General features: G+C 42.5%; 1 protein-coding gene across 1 annotated transcript; it reads right to left on the bottom strand.

The window, feature by feature from the left end:
* Positions 1-1,566: 1,566 nt before the first annotated feature.
* On the bottom strand, positions 1,567-18,777 carry LOC110495995 (SH2 domain-containing adapter protein E). The gene is made up of 6 exons (XM_021571596.2): positions 17,606-18,777; positions 8,348-8,471; positions 6,688-6,936; positions 6,153-6,405; positions 4,092-4,211; positions 1,567-3,866 (listed from the first exon to the last, which is right to left on the bottom strand). The coding sequence occupies exons 1-6, from the start codon at positions 18,092-18,094 to the stop codon at positions 3,683-3,685; spliced, it is 1,419 nt and encodes a 472-aa protein (XP_021427271.2). The 5' UTR covers positions 18,095-18,777; the 3' UTR covers positions 1,567-3,682.
* Positions 18,778-19,181: the final 404 nt, after the last annotated feature.

Raw genomic sequence — 19,181 nt, 5'->3', positions numbered from 1 at the left:
AAACACAAAGAAAATAGATATTCTGTATCCTGTATATTCATCCAACTGTAGCCCAACTACCGCTCTAGACTAGGACCCCATCCTAATGTATATCTAGCACTTATCTTACTGTATCACTCAAGTAGAATTTAAAAAGGCACACCTTGATCATGTATAAGTAGTCCATCTTGATAGAACATGTTGATGTCTCTTATGGCCACTTGAGTTGTGCACTATAATGGTGTGCCAAAGGACTCAATGACCAGGACAATTTAGGACCATAACTGCTGTATTTTTTTTATTTAAATGGTGCTTTGGTTGCCTTACCTTCTTTTTTAAGTTAACCTGAACTAACTAGCTAGATGTAGGATTTTCTAAGAAGTGTTCCTCTGTAGTTCAGTTCAGGATAGTGGGTTTGATTCCTGGGACCACCCATATGTAAAAAAATGGATGCACGCATAACTGTGTGTTGCTTTGGATCAAAGCATCTGCTAAATGGCATGTATTATAAGAATGCAGACAATTGAGGTACCAGACAACTGAGGTACAAAAACCTTGTGCTTAGTTTGTGTTTCTTTCAGGAATAGTATACCCAAACTTAGGTCCCAGGACTTGCATTCACAAGTGGACTTGAAACTCTAACCATCTCAATGTTCACGTTAACCTGACTCAGGACCAACACATATGGAATGTCCTCTCAATAAGACAAGGTGATTCTGTTGATAGATCATCAGACTCAGATAACACAGTGATATAGTGACAAAGGAGAGGGTGAGAAACAGACAGTCAAGGACGGAGAGAGGGATGGTGTTCATCCTTCCTTCTCGTTAAGTATCCCTGATACCACTGGGTGTAATGATGTTACACTTATGCATTTTTTTGTGATGCATTTACCTCAATTGTACCTGAGTGCCCCTGCTCTTAACGTCTACCTTAACTGTTTGTCCCAGGCCCAACCCTACACCCGATCCTCACTCTGCTGCGTCCACGCTACACCCAATCTATCCCCAGACTCTTTCCCTTTACACTCTGAACTACACATTTCAATACGGCAATAGAAGCTGCTTGAAAGCTGACCAATTTAATGCACTCTGCAGCACACCCGATACTGACAAAGTTCTACATTTTTCAACAACATAGACGTTGACATTTTTCAACAACATAGACGTTGAAAAATGGGTTTACAAAAGCCTACAGATAATTGGTGTGGGAAATATAGTAAGTGGGCAATGTCTAAATAGCTGTATTCTTTAAATTAAGTAGATTATATTACAATATGCCTATGATCTTTGAAATGTTTACAGACAAAACTGTAGTCACTAATGAACTGCATGCATTTGGATTCACAGATGTGTATAGAGGTGCCTGTACTGACCTTGATCATCCCATAGCACGCCTCCATATGGCCGCATACACTACTATCACAACATCTTGATCCCATACAGTATGACTTTCTTCACATATTATCTGCTTTTAAGGCAGTACAATCCAAACACAGACCACTCCATCCAAAAACATTCCTTACCCCAGGACACTTCAACAGATGACTATGCAGGGAAGTAAAGAAAAAGGAGCACTCTTTTTCTGCATAGATCTGATTGATTTATTAACTGGACAAACAAACAGGTGTAAGTTTCGGTGGAGTTCGCCTTCATCAGAGCCTTGAGTAGAAAAAGTTGGGAGGAACCTATTTCACCCCACAGGGGAACGTTACATCAGCCATGTCAATTGAACATGTCGATCAGAGCTGTCAATAATAGCAACTAGACATTGGCTACTTAACCAAGTGTATAATAATCATTCGAGATTCCTACGTGTATGCTCCACTTGAATAATAATAAAAGAGAGACTACAAATGTCCACAGGATATAGGTAAACAACCATGGACTATCTAAGGACATTTTATTTCAATCAGTAACATCAGTAACTCATTCTTGTTTCAATAGCAGGTATCTACATACACACCAAAAGACAAAGTAGGTTTGACAATGGTATCAGCATATCTTTTCATAACGAGTACACACAAGTCATTATCTAGGGTTAAATGGTATCTAACCTCGTCCCCAGGCTCGAATTGAAGAGAGAGCCAGCAGGTGAGCGAGATAACGTAGTATCAAATCAAAGCAATCATGCATTGCCACTTTTTATTTGTTAGCACCAGGTGGTGCAATGTGACAGGGAAGGTAAGAAACAGGGAAAGATTTTTTTCCCACCAAATATCTCACCAATTTACATTGGAAATTAACATGGGGTCTGTTGACACATTTTCAGTCATATTCCATAGCGCTGTGCATCTAAATCAAGTATTTTGTTTCTTGGTTTGTGTCAGTCAGTAGTTAACACATAGAACAACTCCATCAGCTTTCCAACAACATCTTAACTAGTTGTTGATGCTCAGTTTTACAGTCACTCACTTTAGGCAAATTGGCCATGGTCTTGGATTTACAGTGACAGACCACAACAATCGAACCAGTCATATGAGAGTGCTCAATCAACAATTCTATTAATGACGCAGAGATCATATGAGGTGAAAGCCAGCATACATGTGGGTACTTGAAGACCAGGATTAGGAGCCTGTGGTTTAATGTAATTATCAAGGGATATTCAATCCCATAGGGTGACGCTAGCCTAACACATGGCACATTACATTAGGGTGATTCACTCAATGGTTCACAGTGCAGGTGGTACAGATAGTCACACAACTGTCACTGTTCACTGATGACGAAAATTGGGTGATGGGAGGATATCTCTCCTTTATATAAAAAAAGAAGGCTAAGAACACAACTTAAATGTTTGCTGTGAGCGTAGATGTGAAGTAGTCTTTGTACAGTGTTGTATAGCGTTGGGCCAGTAACCGAAATGTTGCTGGATCGAATCCCCGAGCTGACAAGGTAAAAATCTGTCGTTTTGCCCCCGAGCAAGGCAGTTAACCCACTGTTCCCCGGGTACCGATGATGTGGATGTTGATTAAGGCAGCCCCCAGCACCTCTTTGATTCAGAGGGGTTGGGTTAAATACAGAAGACACATTTCAGTTGAATGCATTCAGTTGTACAACTGACTAGGTATCACTCTTTCCCTATAGTAGTCTTTGTCGGGTACAGTAGTTGTTGTTCTCCACAGGGTTGTGTACAGTTGGTGCAGTGAGCCAGCACATCCACCAGAGGGTGAGAGAGTCACTTTACTGATTTTCTTCGAACAAAGCACTAGCTTTATCCCTTTGCAGCTTAAACCATCTTAAACCAAAATTATGATTAATGATACTGTATTCTCTACACATCTTTGAATTGAGACTAAATTCTAACTGGCAGGGCTCTGACTCATTTGATCATTCATTTCTGCCCCGTTTGTACAATCAAGGCGTGGGTTGAGTTTCTCCCAAATTCACATGCAAAACAGAAGCCTGGGTGTTTTGCATTAGCTGCATATGAAAGGTGAGAGAATTATTGTACAGCAAGAGCAATACCCAGGTCTCTGAGCTTGCTGTCTTCTGTTTATCCAGGAGAAAATAAGACTGAAAAAAAACATTTTGATATGGATTAAATAACATTAAAGAGAGAGGGACTGAAAAGTGAATGATAATAGATAAAGAGATTGAGGCTGTTGGGGGCCAGCATTAGATTGGATATGTTCGTTGAGGATGATTTCATGCAGAAGCAGAGGCATGGGGTTGTTGGGGTGCACCTGAGTGTGGTGGGGGTGGAGTCAGTAAGGGCGTGGCACGGGGTACAGCAGGGTCATGTGCTCGGCCCCATTGAAAGGCAGCCGCTGAGTGCTGTAGTGGTGCACCACCTCTGGAATGCTGGGAAACACACAGCTACTCTGGTCCAGCGTGTAGCCATTCTCCTTTGTCTGGGCAACAATGATGTGAACACAGCCTTGGCTTGTCCTGAGAGAGAGGGAGTAAAAAAGGGTACAGAGTTAAAAAGGATTGATTACTTAATTGAAATCTCAAATTCAAACACTGGCTCGCTCTTCCACACAATTCATAAGATGTAGCCTTAAATTAGTATTAAGGGATCCAATGCATCAACTGCAATTATTTTTGGACATATTGTGTATGGTATCAGCTCTGAAGAGAATAAACAGATGTACTAGTGACTAGTATACTCACTTTAACGCAATGGAGTATTTGCTGGTTCCTGATTCACTGTTCCTCACCAGGAAACTGGCCTCTTTGCAGGACTGGAGCTGAGACTCTGCCTCCTGGCGTGTTACACAGCCATGGTACCAGCTAGAGCAACCGAAGGACAGAGGGAACGGAAGGCACAGGGGTCAGAAAACAGAGGAGGATTTTTATATTGAACCTTTATTGAACTAGGCAAGTCAGTTAAGAACAAATTCTTATTCACAATGGCGGCCTACCCCGGCTAAACCCGGATGCCGCCCTATGGGACTCCCGATCACGGCCGGTTGGGATACAGCCTGGATTCAAACCAGGGTGTCTGTAGTGACACCTCTAGCACTGAGATGCAGTGCCTTAGACTGCTGCGCCCCTCCTGAGCACATGAAGCTAACAAAGTACAAAGGGCTTACAAAATAGTACATGAGTCCTGTATTGAAGTGGTTCACTAATATCAACAATAGAATATCTGAACAACATAAGGTAACTCTGCAAGGTATAGGGGAGAGTGGGGTAGGTTGAGCTAAAGGGTTCGTTGACTGTATATATGAATGGACAAAGCCATCGGTCATGTGACACCATTCATTCCTATGTGAAGACTCAATAGTGTATTGAAGCCAAATGAAGTCGGTTAAGATGGCGTCTCATGGAAAGATAACGTGCACAGTTTGACCTACTCCAGGAAGTGCCATTGCAGGCTATCTCAGTACTGCGTCTTCTAATTGAGTACCTCAAGTTGAAGGCCGACCGGGGAACTGCAGGCTGACATTACCAACTAAATTATCCTTATATGTGTGCAATTTTAAATAGTCTGTTCAATTACATACATCTGCTGTATAATAATAAATTATTGGTACCATGATTGTCTTCGTAAAAAAATTACTCAAAGATTGGCATTTTTCTATTCACTATATTTGGGGAGTCCTGTTTTCTGCCAACAATGCCTGCAGTACCGCAGTTGGCCTTGAACTTCCGTGGCTTCAATCAGAGGGGGCCGTCGTTCTCCCCTGGATGTGCCACCACTTGTAAGTATGAAACCAACACTAAATTAATCATGTGACCAAAGATTTAGGAAGAGATCATAATTTCATGTAATTTCTGACAGAAAAAAACACATTTAAAAAAAATTGTAAATAAGTTAGGTCCAAAATAAAACAGATTTTCACAAAGTCAAATGAATTCGTGTTATAGGTTTCATGATGCTTGTATTGAAACCAAAGTAGATCGTTTTAAGATTGTTTTATACATTTATACATTGGGGTCTTTACAAGTTACAATATGAGGTCCTGAAAATAGCATTAAAGTGCATCCTTGTAGCTGTGTGGGCTAATATAGTCAAAATGTTGAGTCAATGGGGGATTACATTTTGTCCAGTTTATGCATAATATGTATAGTATTTTTGCAATGTGTCAGGCACATGAACTCAAAATATTTATTCATCATGTCCTGTGTATACAAACATAAAACAAGCAGGGGTCCCTTGAGTTTCTTGAGAGAGCAGCCAAGGAAGTGAGAGAAGGAAAAAAAGTCAATTTGAGCAGCAGCAAGGGATGAAAGAAATTGACTGAATGACACGGAAGAGTTACATTGGCAGGGAAGAAAAAAAAACATCTGTCTGTCGAAAGAGAGGCTATGATAGAGTAGCAGAGGCACAAGGACAACTACCCCAAGTCAGCTCAACCTACCCTTTCCCTATGCTCAGCTTACTCAATACCTGTGGTAAGTTGTGCCAAGAGAACACTTTTTTTGGACAAGATATGTTTTCAAAACTGTTATGTTCACATGAATTCTGATTATTTCTAGAGATACACAACATTCTGAAATATATGTAGATACCTTGGTTAGAAAAAAACACTATATTTCCCTTGACATAGTGATGCTGAATGTAAAAATGACTCAACTTACCCCACTCTCCCATACCTGTACATGGAGAGAGTGACAGGTACATATCTACATATCTAACATTTTTTTTTTTTAAAGCAACAATCTATTGAATCTGCCCCTGCCGTTGACCTATAAACCGTGTCTCCCTCCCTTGTCTCCCCTCCTCACCTCTGTTTCTCCAGGGGCAGGGTGGGGTCCACCCGGCACACCTCAGCCTCAGGGCTGATACTGGGCGGGCACGAGAGGGAGGGCAAGAAAGTAGGAGAGGACTTCAGGATCTTCTGGCTCCAACTCTTTTGTCGCAGATGCTGCTGCTGCTGTTGGGGCTGCTGCAGGGGCTGCTGCTGGGGCTGCCGTGTGAGGGTGAGTGCGGGGGGGTCCTCTTTGGTTGGGGTGGGGAGCTCAGGGCAGTTAAACTGGGCTGGGGATGAGGAGGGGTCAGAGCAGAGGGAGAAAATATGTAAAAGGGGTGGTCAACTTCTGTGTAGCAAATACGGTATATTGATATTGATCTGGTGTACTGGTTTAGAAGGTCTAATTACATTATAGACCTTAGAGCTTGAGGGGTCAGCCACTTAATAGATGCATCATTGCATCAGCAGATAGCTGTGATAGGGGTTGCATAGCTGCATAGCCAGTGGTAGTGTTCTAGAATTGTGTATGATTGTGCAGTAGGTCTTGTCTTTTGTCTAGACTATAGTACCAGGCAGAGCCTTGACAATCTGTTCCTTCTTCCACTCCCAGGGCAGCTGGTACTCAGCAGGGAGCCGGGGATCTAACTCTGGCCTGGTGACCGGGGTCTTCACGCTCCCTCCGTCACCCTCCACACCTCCCTCATAGGTCATGTCGTAGATCTGGGGAGGCACGGGTCGCCCCTCCTCCACCTCCCCCTCAACCCCCTCCAGCAGGACACACATCTTCAGCATGTCCTTGGAACCCCTCCGTCTGATCTCTGTTAAAAAAAAGCAGAGACTCTTGTTAGAGAAAACACACCAGAGTGCCCCTGACCAGAGTATTGGCCGCCATTTTCTGTTCATTTTCAGATTATTCTACATGTTGAATCAGTAACCACCGTTCGCCGGCACCCAGCTTTTAGCTGTTCGTCGTCACGGTGTGTCCGACCCAACATTACAGGAAACAGCTAGAGTTACCATTCCCAGACAACTGATCCTAGGCTAGTATTTTGCCTCACACGTCCATATCAGTATCTGATAAATGTCGGTTAACTGATCCTAGAACATAACTACCAATTATGGTCAGTGCAACAATGAGGAATAGAGAAAACATGATGTGTTTCGAGAAAACATGATGTGTTTATAAAATGGAATAAATAATAATATAATAAGCGTAAAGGGGCTTTGAACAGTTGAGCCATTGAGTTATTCACTTGACATAGCATGCAGCTGATGAGTGATGTCAGCTGTTGTATGATGTCAAAGCCAAAACATTATGTGCTGAGCTTGGACTGTCACAAAATACTTCACCACTGTTAAATACTGTATGTCACAATGCACTGGTCACATGTGTTCCTGCACCACTTCAATATGAGAATGTACTTAAGTATGACACGCTACTAAAATGTTGTTATCTGCGGTCGGCCATATTCCCCAGGGCAATATAAACGGGCTTTCCCAAATTAGCCAGGTAGTAAGATATACATTGGTAAAGCCTTGATGATTAGTGTGTAACAGGCCATTTTCAGTGTCACAGCAGTGTATTGTACCATGTTGGGTAAAACAATGAAGCGACAGAATCAAAGGAGGTCAAGAGAGTAAGTGATTGGTCGACTGATCAGTTGTCTTCCTGGATGTTTTGAGAAATGGTCAGAGCCTGCCCATATAGGGGGCCATGCAGGGGCTCTGTCTGAGGATAGCGGATGGGGGGGGGGGGGGGGGGGGGGGCAACTTCCTTTCAGGAGAAAAGTACAAGGAAACAGAGACAGGAAAAAGGAAGCAGAGACAGGAAACTTCACCCATTGTCCTAGCACAACACAGTTGCCATAGCAACCTCCAGTGCTAGGCGATTGAGTTCACGTTCTTCAACATTTCTAATCGCTCTTTTCTGGCTAGATTGAAAATGGCAGTCCAATCATTCACCCATGAAAGACACACATACATAGAATTCAGCCAATGAGGCCTGGCGCACACATGCCTGCACAAACCAACACACATAGGTCTAAAACAAAAAATATGCATACGAACAACAATAGAAAAAAACAGCCAAAACTCTGCTCTTTCCTGGCCACTGATATCAGATCAGATTACCAACGGCCAATCCCTCATCTTCAAAGCTGGGACCTAATCCAAAATCAATGCTTGTTATCCACATTTTAGTAGGCCAAAATACTGAATAGTATGTGTCACCTGTGATCATCTGCTGCGCATCGTAAGGCTCCATGTATCCATCATTCTCCCCCTCTCTCTCCGCATCCCTCTGCTCCCGAGTCTTGTGGGCGTCAAAGGGATCTGCATAGTCCTGAATGATCACCTGAAGCAAAGGAGCACAGCAAAATTAATACGCATGAAAACTACTCAAAGACTCTGGTTTCCCAGACACAAATTAAGGCTAGTCCTAGATTTCAAAACTATTCCAATTGAGATTATCCATTGAGCATGGTTTTTAGTCCAAGACTAGTCTTAATCTGTGCCCACTGAGTAGAAGTATGATTCACTAGAGGGAAAGGAAGAGGTGAGATAACAACAAAGAGACGTCAAGGGTTTTTTGGTGACATTATCTTATATATTATCTAAATTGCCCTGCTTCCCAAAGAGATCAAACAGACATATATCATCAGTCATACAAAGTAGTACCCAATCAGGCCCATCTATTGTCAATGTTCAAAGAGAGTACCGCGGTATCATTGTTTCATCTTCTTTGTCCCAGAACCATTATCCTAACAACACCACCTACAGTATCTGGTAAATTCCACCATTGCAAAAGGATTTCATTCACACTTGACTGCTCTGCTCTGTCTTTTTATCAGTGCCAAGGCCTTTCAAGTTTCTCACTGCCTGATATTAGATACCAGGTCAGTGTCTGTACAGGGGGTCGTTTTGCTGTAATAAATGTTCTTGTTCTGTCATCCCTAACCTGGGCTCCCATGTGGCGCAGCGGTCTAAGGGACTGCATCTCAGTGCAAGAGGCGTCACTACAGTCCCTGGTTTGAATCCAGGCTGTTTCATATCCGGCTGTGATTGGGAGTCCCATAGGGCAGCGGACAATTGGCCCAGCATCGTCTGGGTTTGGCCGGTGTAGGCTGTCATTGTAAATCAGAATTGGTTCTTAACTGACTTGCCTAGTTAAATAAAGGTTATTTAACAAGCATGATAATGGTAAATGACAATGACTGATACAGATGTAGGATATTAAATTGAGACAGTTTTCTACAGCAGGAAAACATTGCTGTAGCAACAGGAAATGTGAATAATTATGTGGATCATAATTCTTGGACATTTTTTTGTAGGGAATTAAACATTTTACGTTAGGGCAAATCAAGTCTGAAATGTTAAAGTGGAAATTACAAACTTTTAAAAACTTGAATACACTACAAGTTTGCATTTCCTGCTGTGCAAGGAAAATTATCATCAACAAAAGACTGATCAAATTAGGATCCTTCATCTGTAGGCCCCAATGCATCCATCCATCCTTCTACCAGGATCTAATAGCACAGAGTATGCCAAATCTGATTCAACTGGTGATGGCTTTAGCACTTTTAGGGACAACTCCAACAACACACACAGACACAATCTCTGTCTCACACACACATGCTTTAGCACTTCCTGTGACCTGACCACAATATGGTGTGTAGGATAAGCGAAATTATATATAGGCTACAACTTATCACACCCTGAGTTACTCAGCCCCATGTCAGATTTGGTCTTTTTAGGGCCAGGTATACTTTTTTTGGGCCAGGCCTCATAGGTGGAAACACAAAAGTCTGTGTCTTTAAGCCAAACACCGGGATAAAGTCTTATAATGGAAATGCTGAAAAACTGTAGCTTCCTCTGAGGCCCCTGAGAGATATTCCCCTTTCAAAGCCAAACAAAGACAGGCAGATTGACAACCCCAGCGACTGGGGCACTCAGGAGTCAGGGAAGGGATTTACCCCTCAAAACATAAAACTCTCTATTTCTCCTCCCTCTTTTATGTTTTTTTTCTTCACACCATCTCTCTACATCGTTTTCACTCGCTTTTTTATTTTCAAAGCCTAGCCAGAGGGGACCTGGATTAGCACACAATGCTTTTTACAACATGATAGCCTTCACCTGGGGCTTGAATGAGAGAAAAGAGAAGGATGGGGTGGAAGGGTGAGAGAGGGGGAACACTGTGCCAGGAACAGAGGGGATTGGAGGGATAACTTTCAATAGGGGTGAAAATATGAAATGTCTTTATTCCATTGGAACTTTTGTGAGTGTAATGTTTACTGTTCATTTTGTATTGTTTATTTCACTTTTGTTTATTATCTATTTCACTTGTAAACATACGTTTCCCATGCCAATAAAGCCCTTTGAATTTAATTTAATTTAATTTAATTTAGAGGGAGATGGAAAGGAAGGGAAAGATAGGCAGACAAGGAGGAGTGGATACAATGAGATTCAGAGACAAAGGGGAGGGAGGAAAACTGAAACAATGATATCAACTTTCACAGCTTCGACTGTTCCTTTGCTTTTCAGTGTCAACAGTATTAATGACACCACATGTTATTTTTGAGTAGGATTCCTGTTACAGCCTACTATAGCTTATAATAATCATGGCTGTTAATATAATATAATAGTTATGCTTCATTGATTGATTGATAGTCATCCAAGTTCAAGTTTATACTTTGAATTTGTAGTCATTATACACCCCTCATACAATTACTGCTATATAGGCCTATACCCCCATAATACAACTTATTGCAAGCTAAACAAAAAAACAAATAAAGACTAATTATCACATGTATTATTAGAATTTATCATTAGCATCACACTGGGGCCGAGCTCCCTGGCATCCAGGACCTCTATACCAGGCGGTGTCAGAAGAAGGCCCCTTGAAACTGAAAGCGCGAACCACTGCTTTTAATCAGGGCAAGGTGTCTGGTAACATGACCGAATACAAACAGTGCAGCTATTCCCTCCGCAAGGCTATCAAACAAGCTAAGCGCCAGTACAGAGACAAAGTAGAATCTCAATTCAACGGCTCAGACACAAGAGGCATGTGGCAGGGTCTACAGTCAATCACGGACTACAGGAAGAAATCCAGCCCAGTCACGGACCAGGATGTCTTGCTCCCAGGCAGACTAAATAACTTTTTTGCCCGCTTTGAGGACAATACAGTGCCACTGACACGGCCTGCAACGAAAACATGCGGTCTCTCCTTCACTGCAGCCGAGGTGAGTAAGACATTTAAACGTGTTAACCCTCGCAAGGCTGCAGGCCCAGACGGCATCCCCAGCCGCGCCCTCAGAGCATGCGCAGACCAGCTGGCCGGTGTGTTTACGGACATATTCAATCAATCCCTATGCCAGTCTGCTGTTCCCACATGCTTCAAGAGGGCCACCATTGTTCCTGTTCCCAAGAAAGCTAAGGTAACTGAGCTAAACGACTACCGCCCCGTAGCACTCACATCCGTCATCATGAAGTGCTTTGAGAGACTAGTCAAGGACCATATCACCTCCACCCTACCTGACACCCTAGACCCACTCCAATTTGCTTACCGCCCAAATAGGTCCACAGACGATGCAATCTCAACCACACTGCACACTGCCCTAACCCATCTGGACAAGAGGAATACCTATGTGAGAATGCTGTTCATCGACTACAGCTCGGCATTCAACACCATAGTACCCTCCAAGCTCGTCATCAAGCTCGAGACCCTGGGTCTCGACCCCGCCCTGTGCAACTGGGTACTGGACTTCCTGACGGGCCGCCCCCAGGTGGTGAGGGTAGGCAAAAACATCTCCTCCCCGCTGATCCTCAACACTGGGGCCCCACAAGGGTGCGTTCTGAGCCCTCTCCTGTACTCCCTGTTCACCCACGACTGCGTGGCCACGCACGCCTCCAACTCAATCATCAAGTTTGCGGACGACACAACAGTGGTAGGCTTGATTACCAACAACGACGAGACAGCCTACAGGGAGGAGGTGAGGGCCCTCGGAGTGTGGTGTCAGGAAAATAACCTCACACTCAACGTCAACAAAACTAAGGAGATGATTGTGGACTTCAGGAAACAGCAGAGGGAACACCCCCCTATCCACATCGATGGAACAGTAGTGGAGAGGGTAGCAAGTTTTAAGTTCCTCGGCATACACATCACAGACAAACTGAATTGGTCCACTCACAAAGACAGCATCGTGAAGAAGGCGCAGCAGCGCCTCTTCAACCTCAGGTGGCTGAAGAAATTCGGCTTGTCACCAAAAGCACTCACAAACTTCTACAGATGCACAATCGAGAGCATCCTGGCGGGCTGTATATGCATCCTGGTATGGCAACTGCACCGCCCTCAACCGTAAGGCTCTCCAGAGGGTAGTGAGGTCTGCACAACGCATCACCGGAGGCAAACTACCTGCCCTCCAGGACACCTACACCACCCGATGTCACAGGAAGGCCATAAAGATCATCAAGGACATCAACTACCCGAGCCACTGCCTGTTCACCCCGCTATCATCCAGAAGGCGAGGTCAGTACAGGTGCATCAAAGCTGGGACCGAGAGACTGAAAAACAGCTTCTATCTCAAGGCCATCAGACTGTTAAACAGCCACCACTAACACTGAGTGGCTGCTGCCAACACACTGACACTGACTCAACTCCAGCCACTTTAATAATGGGAATTGATGGGAAATGATGTAAATATATCACTAGCCACTTTAAACAATGCTACCTTATATAATGTTACTTACCCTACATTATCCATCTCATATGCATACGTATATACTGTACTCTATATCATCGACTGTATCCTTATGTAATACATGTATCACTAGCCACTTTAAACTATGCCACTTTGTTTACATACTCATCTCATTTGTACATACTGTACTCGATACCATCTACTGTATCTTGCCTATGCTGCTCTGTACCATCACTCATTCATATATCCTTATGTACATATTCTTTATCCCCTTACACTGTGTACAAGACAGTAGTTTTGGAATTGTTAGTTAGATTACTTGTTATTACTGCATTGTCGGAACTAGAAGCACAAGCATTTCGCTACACTCGCATTAACATCTGCTAACCATGTGTATGTGACAAATAAAATTTGATTTGATTTGATTTGATTTGATAAAAATGGTCAAAGACTCCAGCCACCCAAGTCATAGACTGTTCTCTTTGCTACCGCACCAAGTTTAGAAATAACAGGACCCTGAACAGCTTCTACCCCCAAGCAATGAGACTACTGAATAGTTAGTTAAAATAGCTACCGGGACTATCTGCATTGACCCTTTGTGCACTAACTCTTTTGACTCATCACATATGCTGCTGTTACTGTTTATTATATATCCTGTTGCCTAGTCACTTTTTAAAATTTTATTTCACCTTTATTCAACCAGGTAGGCCAGTTGAGAACAAGTTCTCATGTACAACTGTGACCTGGCCAAGATAAAGCAAAGCAGTGCGACAAAAACAACAGCACAGAGTTACACATGGAATAAACAAACGTACAGTCACTAACACAATAGAAAAATCTATGTCTAGTGTGTGCAAATGTAGTAAGATTAGGGAGGTAATGCAATAAATAGGCTATAGTGGTGAAATAATTACAATTTAGCATTAACCCTGGAGTGATAGATGTGAAGATGATGATGTGCAAGTAGAGATACTGGGGTCCAAAAGAGCAAAAATAAATAACAATTTGGGGAATGAGGTAGACGGTTGGGCTATTTACAGATGGGCTGTGTACAGGATCAGTGAACGGTAAGCTGCTCTGACAGCTGATGCTTCAAGTTAGTGAGGGAGATATAAGTCTCCAGCTTCAGTGATTTTTGCAATTTGTTCCGGTCATTGGCAGCAGAGATCTGGAAGGAAAGGCGGCCAAAGGAGGAGTTGGCTTTGGGGATGACCAGTGAAATATACCTGCTGGAGCTCGTGCTATGGGTGGGTGTTGCTATGGTGACCAGTGAGCTGAGATAAGGCGGGGCTTTACCAAGCAAAGACTTATAGATAACCTGGAGCCAGTGGATTTGGCGATGAGTATGAAGCGAGGGCCAGCCAACGAGAGCATACAGGTCGCAGTGGTGTGTTGTATATGGGGTTTTGGTGACAAAACGGATGGCACTGTGATAGACTACATCTTTGCTGAGGAGAGTGTTGGAGGCTATTTTGTAAATGACATCGCCAAAGTCAAGGATCGGTAGGATAGTCAGTTTTACGAGGGTATGTTTAGCAGCATGAGTGAAGGAGGCTTTGTTGCGAAAAAGGAAGCCGATTCTAGATTTAATTATGGATTGGAGATGCACAATGTGAGTCTGGAAGGAGAGTTTGCAGTCTAACCAGACACCTAGGGATATGCAGTTGTCCGCATATTCTAAGTCAGAATCGTCCAAAGTAGTGATGCTTGTCAGGCGGGCAGGTGCGGGCAGCGATCGGTTGAAAAGCATGCATTTAGTTTTACAAGCATTTAAGAGCAGTTGCAGTCCATGGAAGGAGTGTTGTATGGCATTGACGCACCTCTGGAGGTTTGTTAACACAGTGTCTAAAGAAGGGTCAGAAGTAAACAGAATGATGTCGTCTGCGTAGAGGTGGATCAGAGAATTACCAGCAGCAAGAGCGACATCATTGATATATTTATACTTTATTCCTACCTACAGTTGAAGTCGGAAGTTTACATACACTTAGGTTGGAGTCATTAAAACTCATTTTTCAACCACTCCACAAATTTCTTGTTAACAAAGTAGTTTTGGCATGTTGGTTCGGACATCTACTTTGTGCATGACACAAGTCATTTTTCCAACAATTGTTTACAGACAGATTATTTCACTTATAATTCACTGTATCACAATTCCAGTGGTCAGAAGTGTACATACACTAAGTTGACTGTGCCTTTAAACAGCTTGGAAAATTCAAAAATGATGTCATGGCTTTAGAAGCTTTTAATAGTGTAATTGACATCATTTGAGTCAATTAGAGGTGTACCTGTTGACGTATTTCAAGGCCTACCTTCAAACTCAGTGCCTCTGCTTGACATCGTGGAAAAATCAAAAGAAGCCAAGGCCTCAGAAAAAAATTGTAGACCTCCACAAGTCCGATTCATCCTTGGGAGTCATTTCCAAACGCCTGAAGGTACCACGTTCATCTGTACAAACAATAGTACGCAAGTATAAACAGTATGGGACCACGAATACCGCTCAGGAAGGAGATGCGTTCTGTCTCCTAGAGATGAACGTGCTTTGGGTTACGAAAAGTGCAAATCATTCGCAGAACAACAGTAAAGGACCTTTTGAAGATGCTGGAGGAAACAGGGACAGAAGTATCTATATCCACAGTAAAATTAGTCCTACATTGACATCACCTGAAAGGCCGCTCAGCAAGGAAGAAGCCACTGCTCCAAAACCGCCATAAAAAAGCCAGAATACGGTTTGCAACTGCACATGGGGACAAAGATCATACTTTTTGGAGAAATGTCCACTGGTCTGATGAAACGAAAATAGAACTGTTTGGCGATAATGACCATCATTATGTTTGGAGGAAAAAGGGGGAGGCTTGCAAGCCGAAGAACACCATCCCAACCAGGAAGCACGGGGGTGGCAGCATCATGCTGTGGGGGTGCTTTGCTGCAAGAGGGACTGGTGCACTTCACAAAATAGATGGCATCATGAGGAGGGACATTTATGTGGATATATTGAAGCAACATCTTTAGACATCTGTCAGGAAGTTAAAGTTTGGTCGCAAATGGGTCTTCCAAATGGACAATACTTCCAAAGTTGTGGCAAAATGGCTTAAGGACAACAAAGTCAAGGTCTTGGAGTGGCCATCACAAAGCCTTGACCTCAATCATATAGAAAATTTGTGGGCAGAACTGAAAAAGCGTGTGCGTCAGCAAGGAGGCTTACAAACCTGACTCAGTTACACCAGCTCTGTCAGGAGGAATGGGCCAAAATTCACCCAACTTATTGTGGGAAGCTTGTGGAAGGCTACCCAAAACGTTTGAGCCAAGATAAACAATTTAAAGGCAATGGTAATTGAGTGTATGTAAACTTCTGGCCCACTGGGAATGTGATGAAAGAAATAAAAGCTGAAATAAATCATTCTCTCTACTATTATTCTGACATTTCACATTCTTAAAATAAAGTGGTGATCGTAACTGACCTAAGACAGGGAATTTTTACTATGATTAAATGTCAGGAATTGTGAAAAACTGTCACACCATGACAGTCGTGAAGAGGTCACGACAATGCCTATTCCCCCTCAGGAGACTGAAAAGATTTGGCATGGGTCCTCAGATCCTGAAAACGTTCTGCATCTGCACCATCAAGAGCATTCTGACTGGCTGCATTACCACCTGGTATGGAAACTGCTCGGCCTCCGACCGCAAGACACTAGTGGGTAGTACATACAGGTAGTGCGTACGGCCCAGTACATCACTGGGGCCAAGCTTCCTGCCATCCAGGATCTCTGTACCAGGCAGTGTCAGAGGAAGGCCCTATAAATTGCCAAAGGCTCCAGCCACCCTGGTCATAGACTGTTCTTTCTGCTACCAAGTCTAGGTCCAAAAGGCTTCTTAACAGCTTCAACCCCCAAGCCATAAGACTCCTGATCAGCTAATCAAATAGCTACACAAACTATTTGCATTGACATCCCCCACCCCCATTTTTACCCTGCTGCTACTCTGTTCATTATTATCATAGTCACTTTACCTCTACCTAAATGTATATATTACCTCAATTACCTCAACTAAACTGTGCCCCAGCACATTGACCGGTGCCCCCTGTATATAGCCTCGCTACTGTTATTTTATTGTTATTGTTTATTGTTATTTTACTATTATTATTCTTATTTTATTTTTTTAAATTCAGTTTATTTTAATAAAAACTTTCTTAAGACTTATTTTTCTTAAACCTGCATTGTTGGTTAAGGACTAAGGGCTTGTACAGTAAGTAAGCATTTCACTGTAAAGTCTACTACACCTGTTGTATTCGATGCATGTGACAAATAAACTTTGATTTGATTTGATGATTTGACAGACCTTACAGATTATTGTATGTGTGGAGTACAGAGATGGGGCAGTTATTCTAAAATCATGTTAAGCACATTTTTACTCTTGAACTTAGTTAGGCTTGCCATAACAAAGGGGTTGAATACTTATAGACTCAAGACATTTCAGTTTTTCATTTTGTATTAATTTCTTAAATGTTCTACAAACTAAATTCCACTTCGACACTATGTCGTATTGTGTGTTGCTCAGTGACACAAAAGCTCAATTTAGTCCATTTTCAATTCAGGCTGTAACACAACAAAATGTGGAAAAGGTAAAGGGTGAATACTTTCTGAAGGCATTGTACATACCATATGAAACGTAACATATCATACTAAATGTAGGGAGACAGATTTACATTTACAATGTTAGGTCTACCCCCGAGTCCAGCATCACAGTTGAAAATAGAAATAGTCTACAATTTCTAAAGTGCTTCAACATTTCTTACCGTCTCTGTTTTGCACAGTGGCTGTGATTTCTCTGTATCGAGTACCACTGGGCTGCTGTTGAAGTTTGGGCTCTTGTCCTTCTTATCGACTTTAATCAGACGACTGATGTAGGCATTCGCAGATCTGGAACTTTTCAGTGGCTGGTGCTCATCAAACACTGGCGTCTCTGCTTTGGAATTTTTGCGACTTTTACCTATAAGGCTATCCCAAACTTTTCCATCCTTTATCGAACGTGTGCCATTCCTTCCCAGTTCGGCAGAATTTTTTCTATTTCTTCCAGACGGTAGAGCACCAACAGCTCCACCACCAACACTACTATCCGTTCCCGAGTTTTTGCTCGAACTCACTTTGGAGCTGGTTACTTTGGTGCCAATGCCAGCTACCAGTCCAAGTTTACCCCTGGATTGGGAACCTGATTCTGAAGCTGAGCGGATCCTATCAGTACCATTCTTCAAATTGATGGGGAATTCTTTGAACCACTTTGCCATGGTCTCTGTATAAAGCTAATACTCTCTTTGGTCCAACACCTTTATGCGCCATGCACTGTGCCAGCCCCAAAGACGCACCTTTAGAAATCAGAGTAGGCTATTCTGACACAAAAGACTTGCGTTGCTTCAACACAAGGCTGTTTTTTGAGATGTTCTGCATGTAGTCCAAAGTCCTAACTGGCTTATCTTTTACTTTGAGAAAAAAATAGCGTATATTGTTTTAATAGTCAAATTGTCTAATTCTGGGCTATAAGAAATTCCAAATTAAATAGAATATGATTCTTTTCATTTGATAATCCGATGAAACATTGATTAGGCTAACTTAATAGGCATGTTCAATTTCGTTTTCTAATAAAGGCCACTAGATTAAACCAAAATTAAATAAATAACAAATATCCTACATGTGATAGCTTATAACAAAATAAAAACCTGCTGTAGCCTATATTGGAAGATTTCTTCCTACTTTTATCCCATTTGTGATTTTCTTTAAGTCAGGTCGTATCCCTCTTCCATTTAGCTGCATGTAGAGTTATTCCCTTTGGATGAAGAGAAGTCTTTGGAGTGGGAAAACTCGAAAGAATTGAAAGTTTTTCTTGGTTCTTATTAGTGATCCCATTCCCAGAGTGTCAAATCTTGTGGCTGTCTATTCTTACAATGTAGCCCACTGACTGTGGCCAAAAGTTGAGAGGGGTGGGAAAGAGGGGTGGGATAACATAGCAGGAACACAGACTAGCCTACAGTGGGAGGTGATTATTTCTAGAGTGGTCTACTATCCTGGCTGCCTGTGTCATGGATGCAAGATGAGGAAAGTATTTTTATAGGTTTTTGTCCATGATGTTAATAGCTTGGACCAAAGGATTGGCTAGACTACTTCATCCTTCCCAACAACCTTGTTTTGCAGAGTTGTCTTCACTAGGGAAACCTGGACTCAGGGGTAGACAAAACATAGTAAATGTAAGTCCAGGACAGTACAATTACATAGTATGGTATGTTTTAATTTGTGGATGTCCATCATCCATTTTGTATGATATATTATGATTTACAATTTGTATGATATGTTACAAATTGCAATACAATACCCATCAAC

Source organism: Oncorhynchus mykiss, chromosome 18 (assembly GCF_013265735.2).
Source record: "Oncorhynchus mykiss isolate Arlee chromosome 18, USDA_OmykA_1.1, whole genome shotgun sequence".
Classification (NCBI taxonomy): Eukaryota; Metazoa; Chordata; class Actinopteri; order Salmoniformes; family Salmonidae; genus Oncorhynchus; species Oncorhynchus mykiss.
Note: the sequence above shows the minus strand (reverse complement) of the source record. Positions and strands in the feature narration are given on the sequence as shown.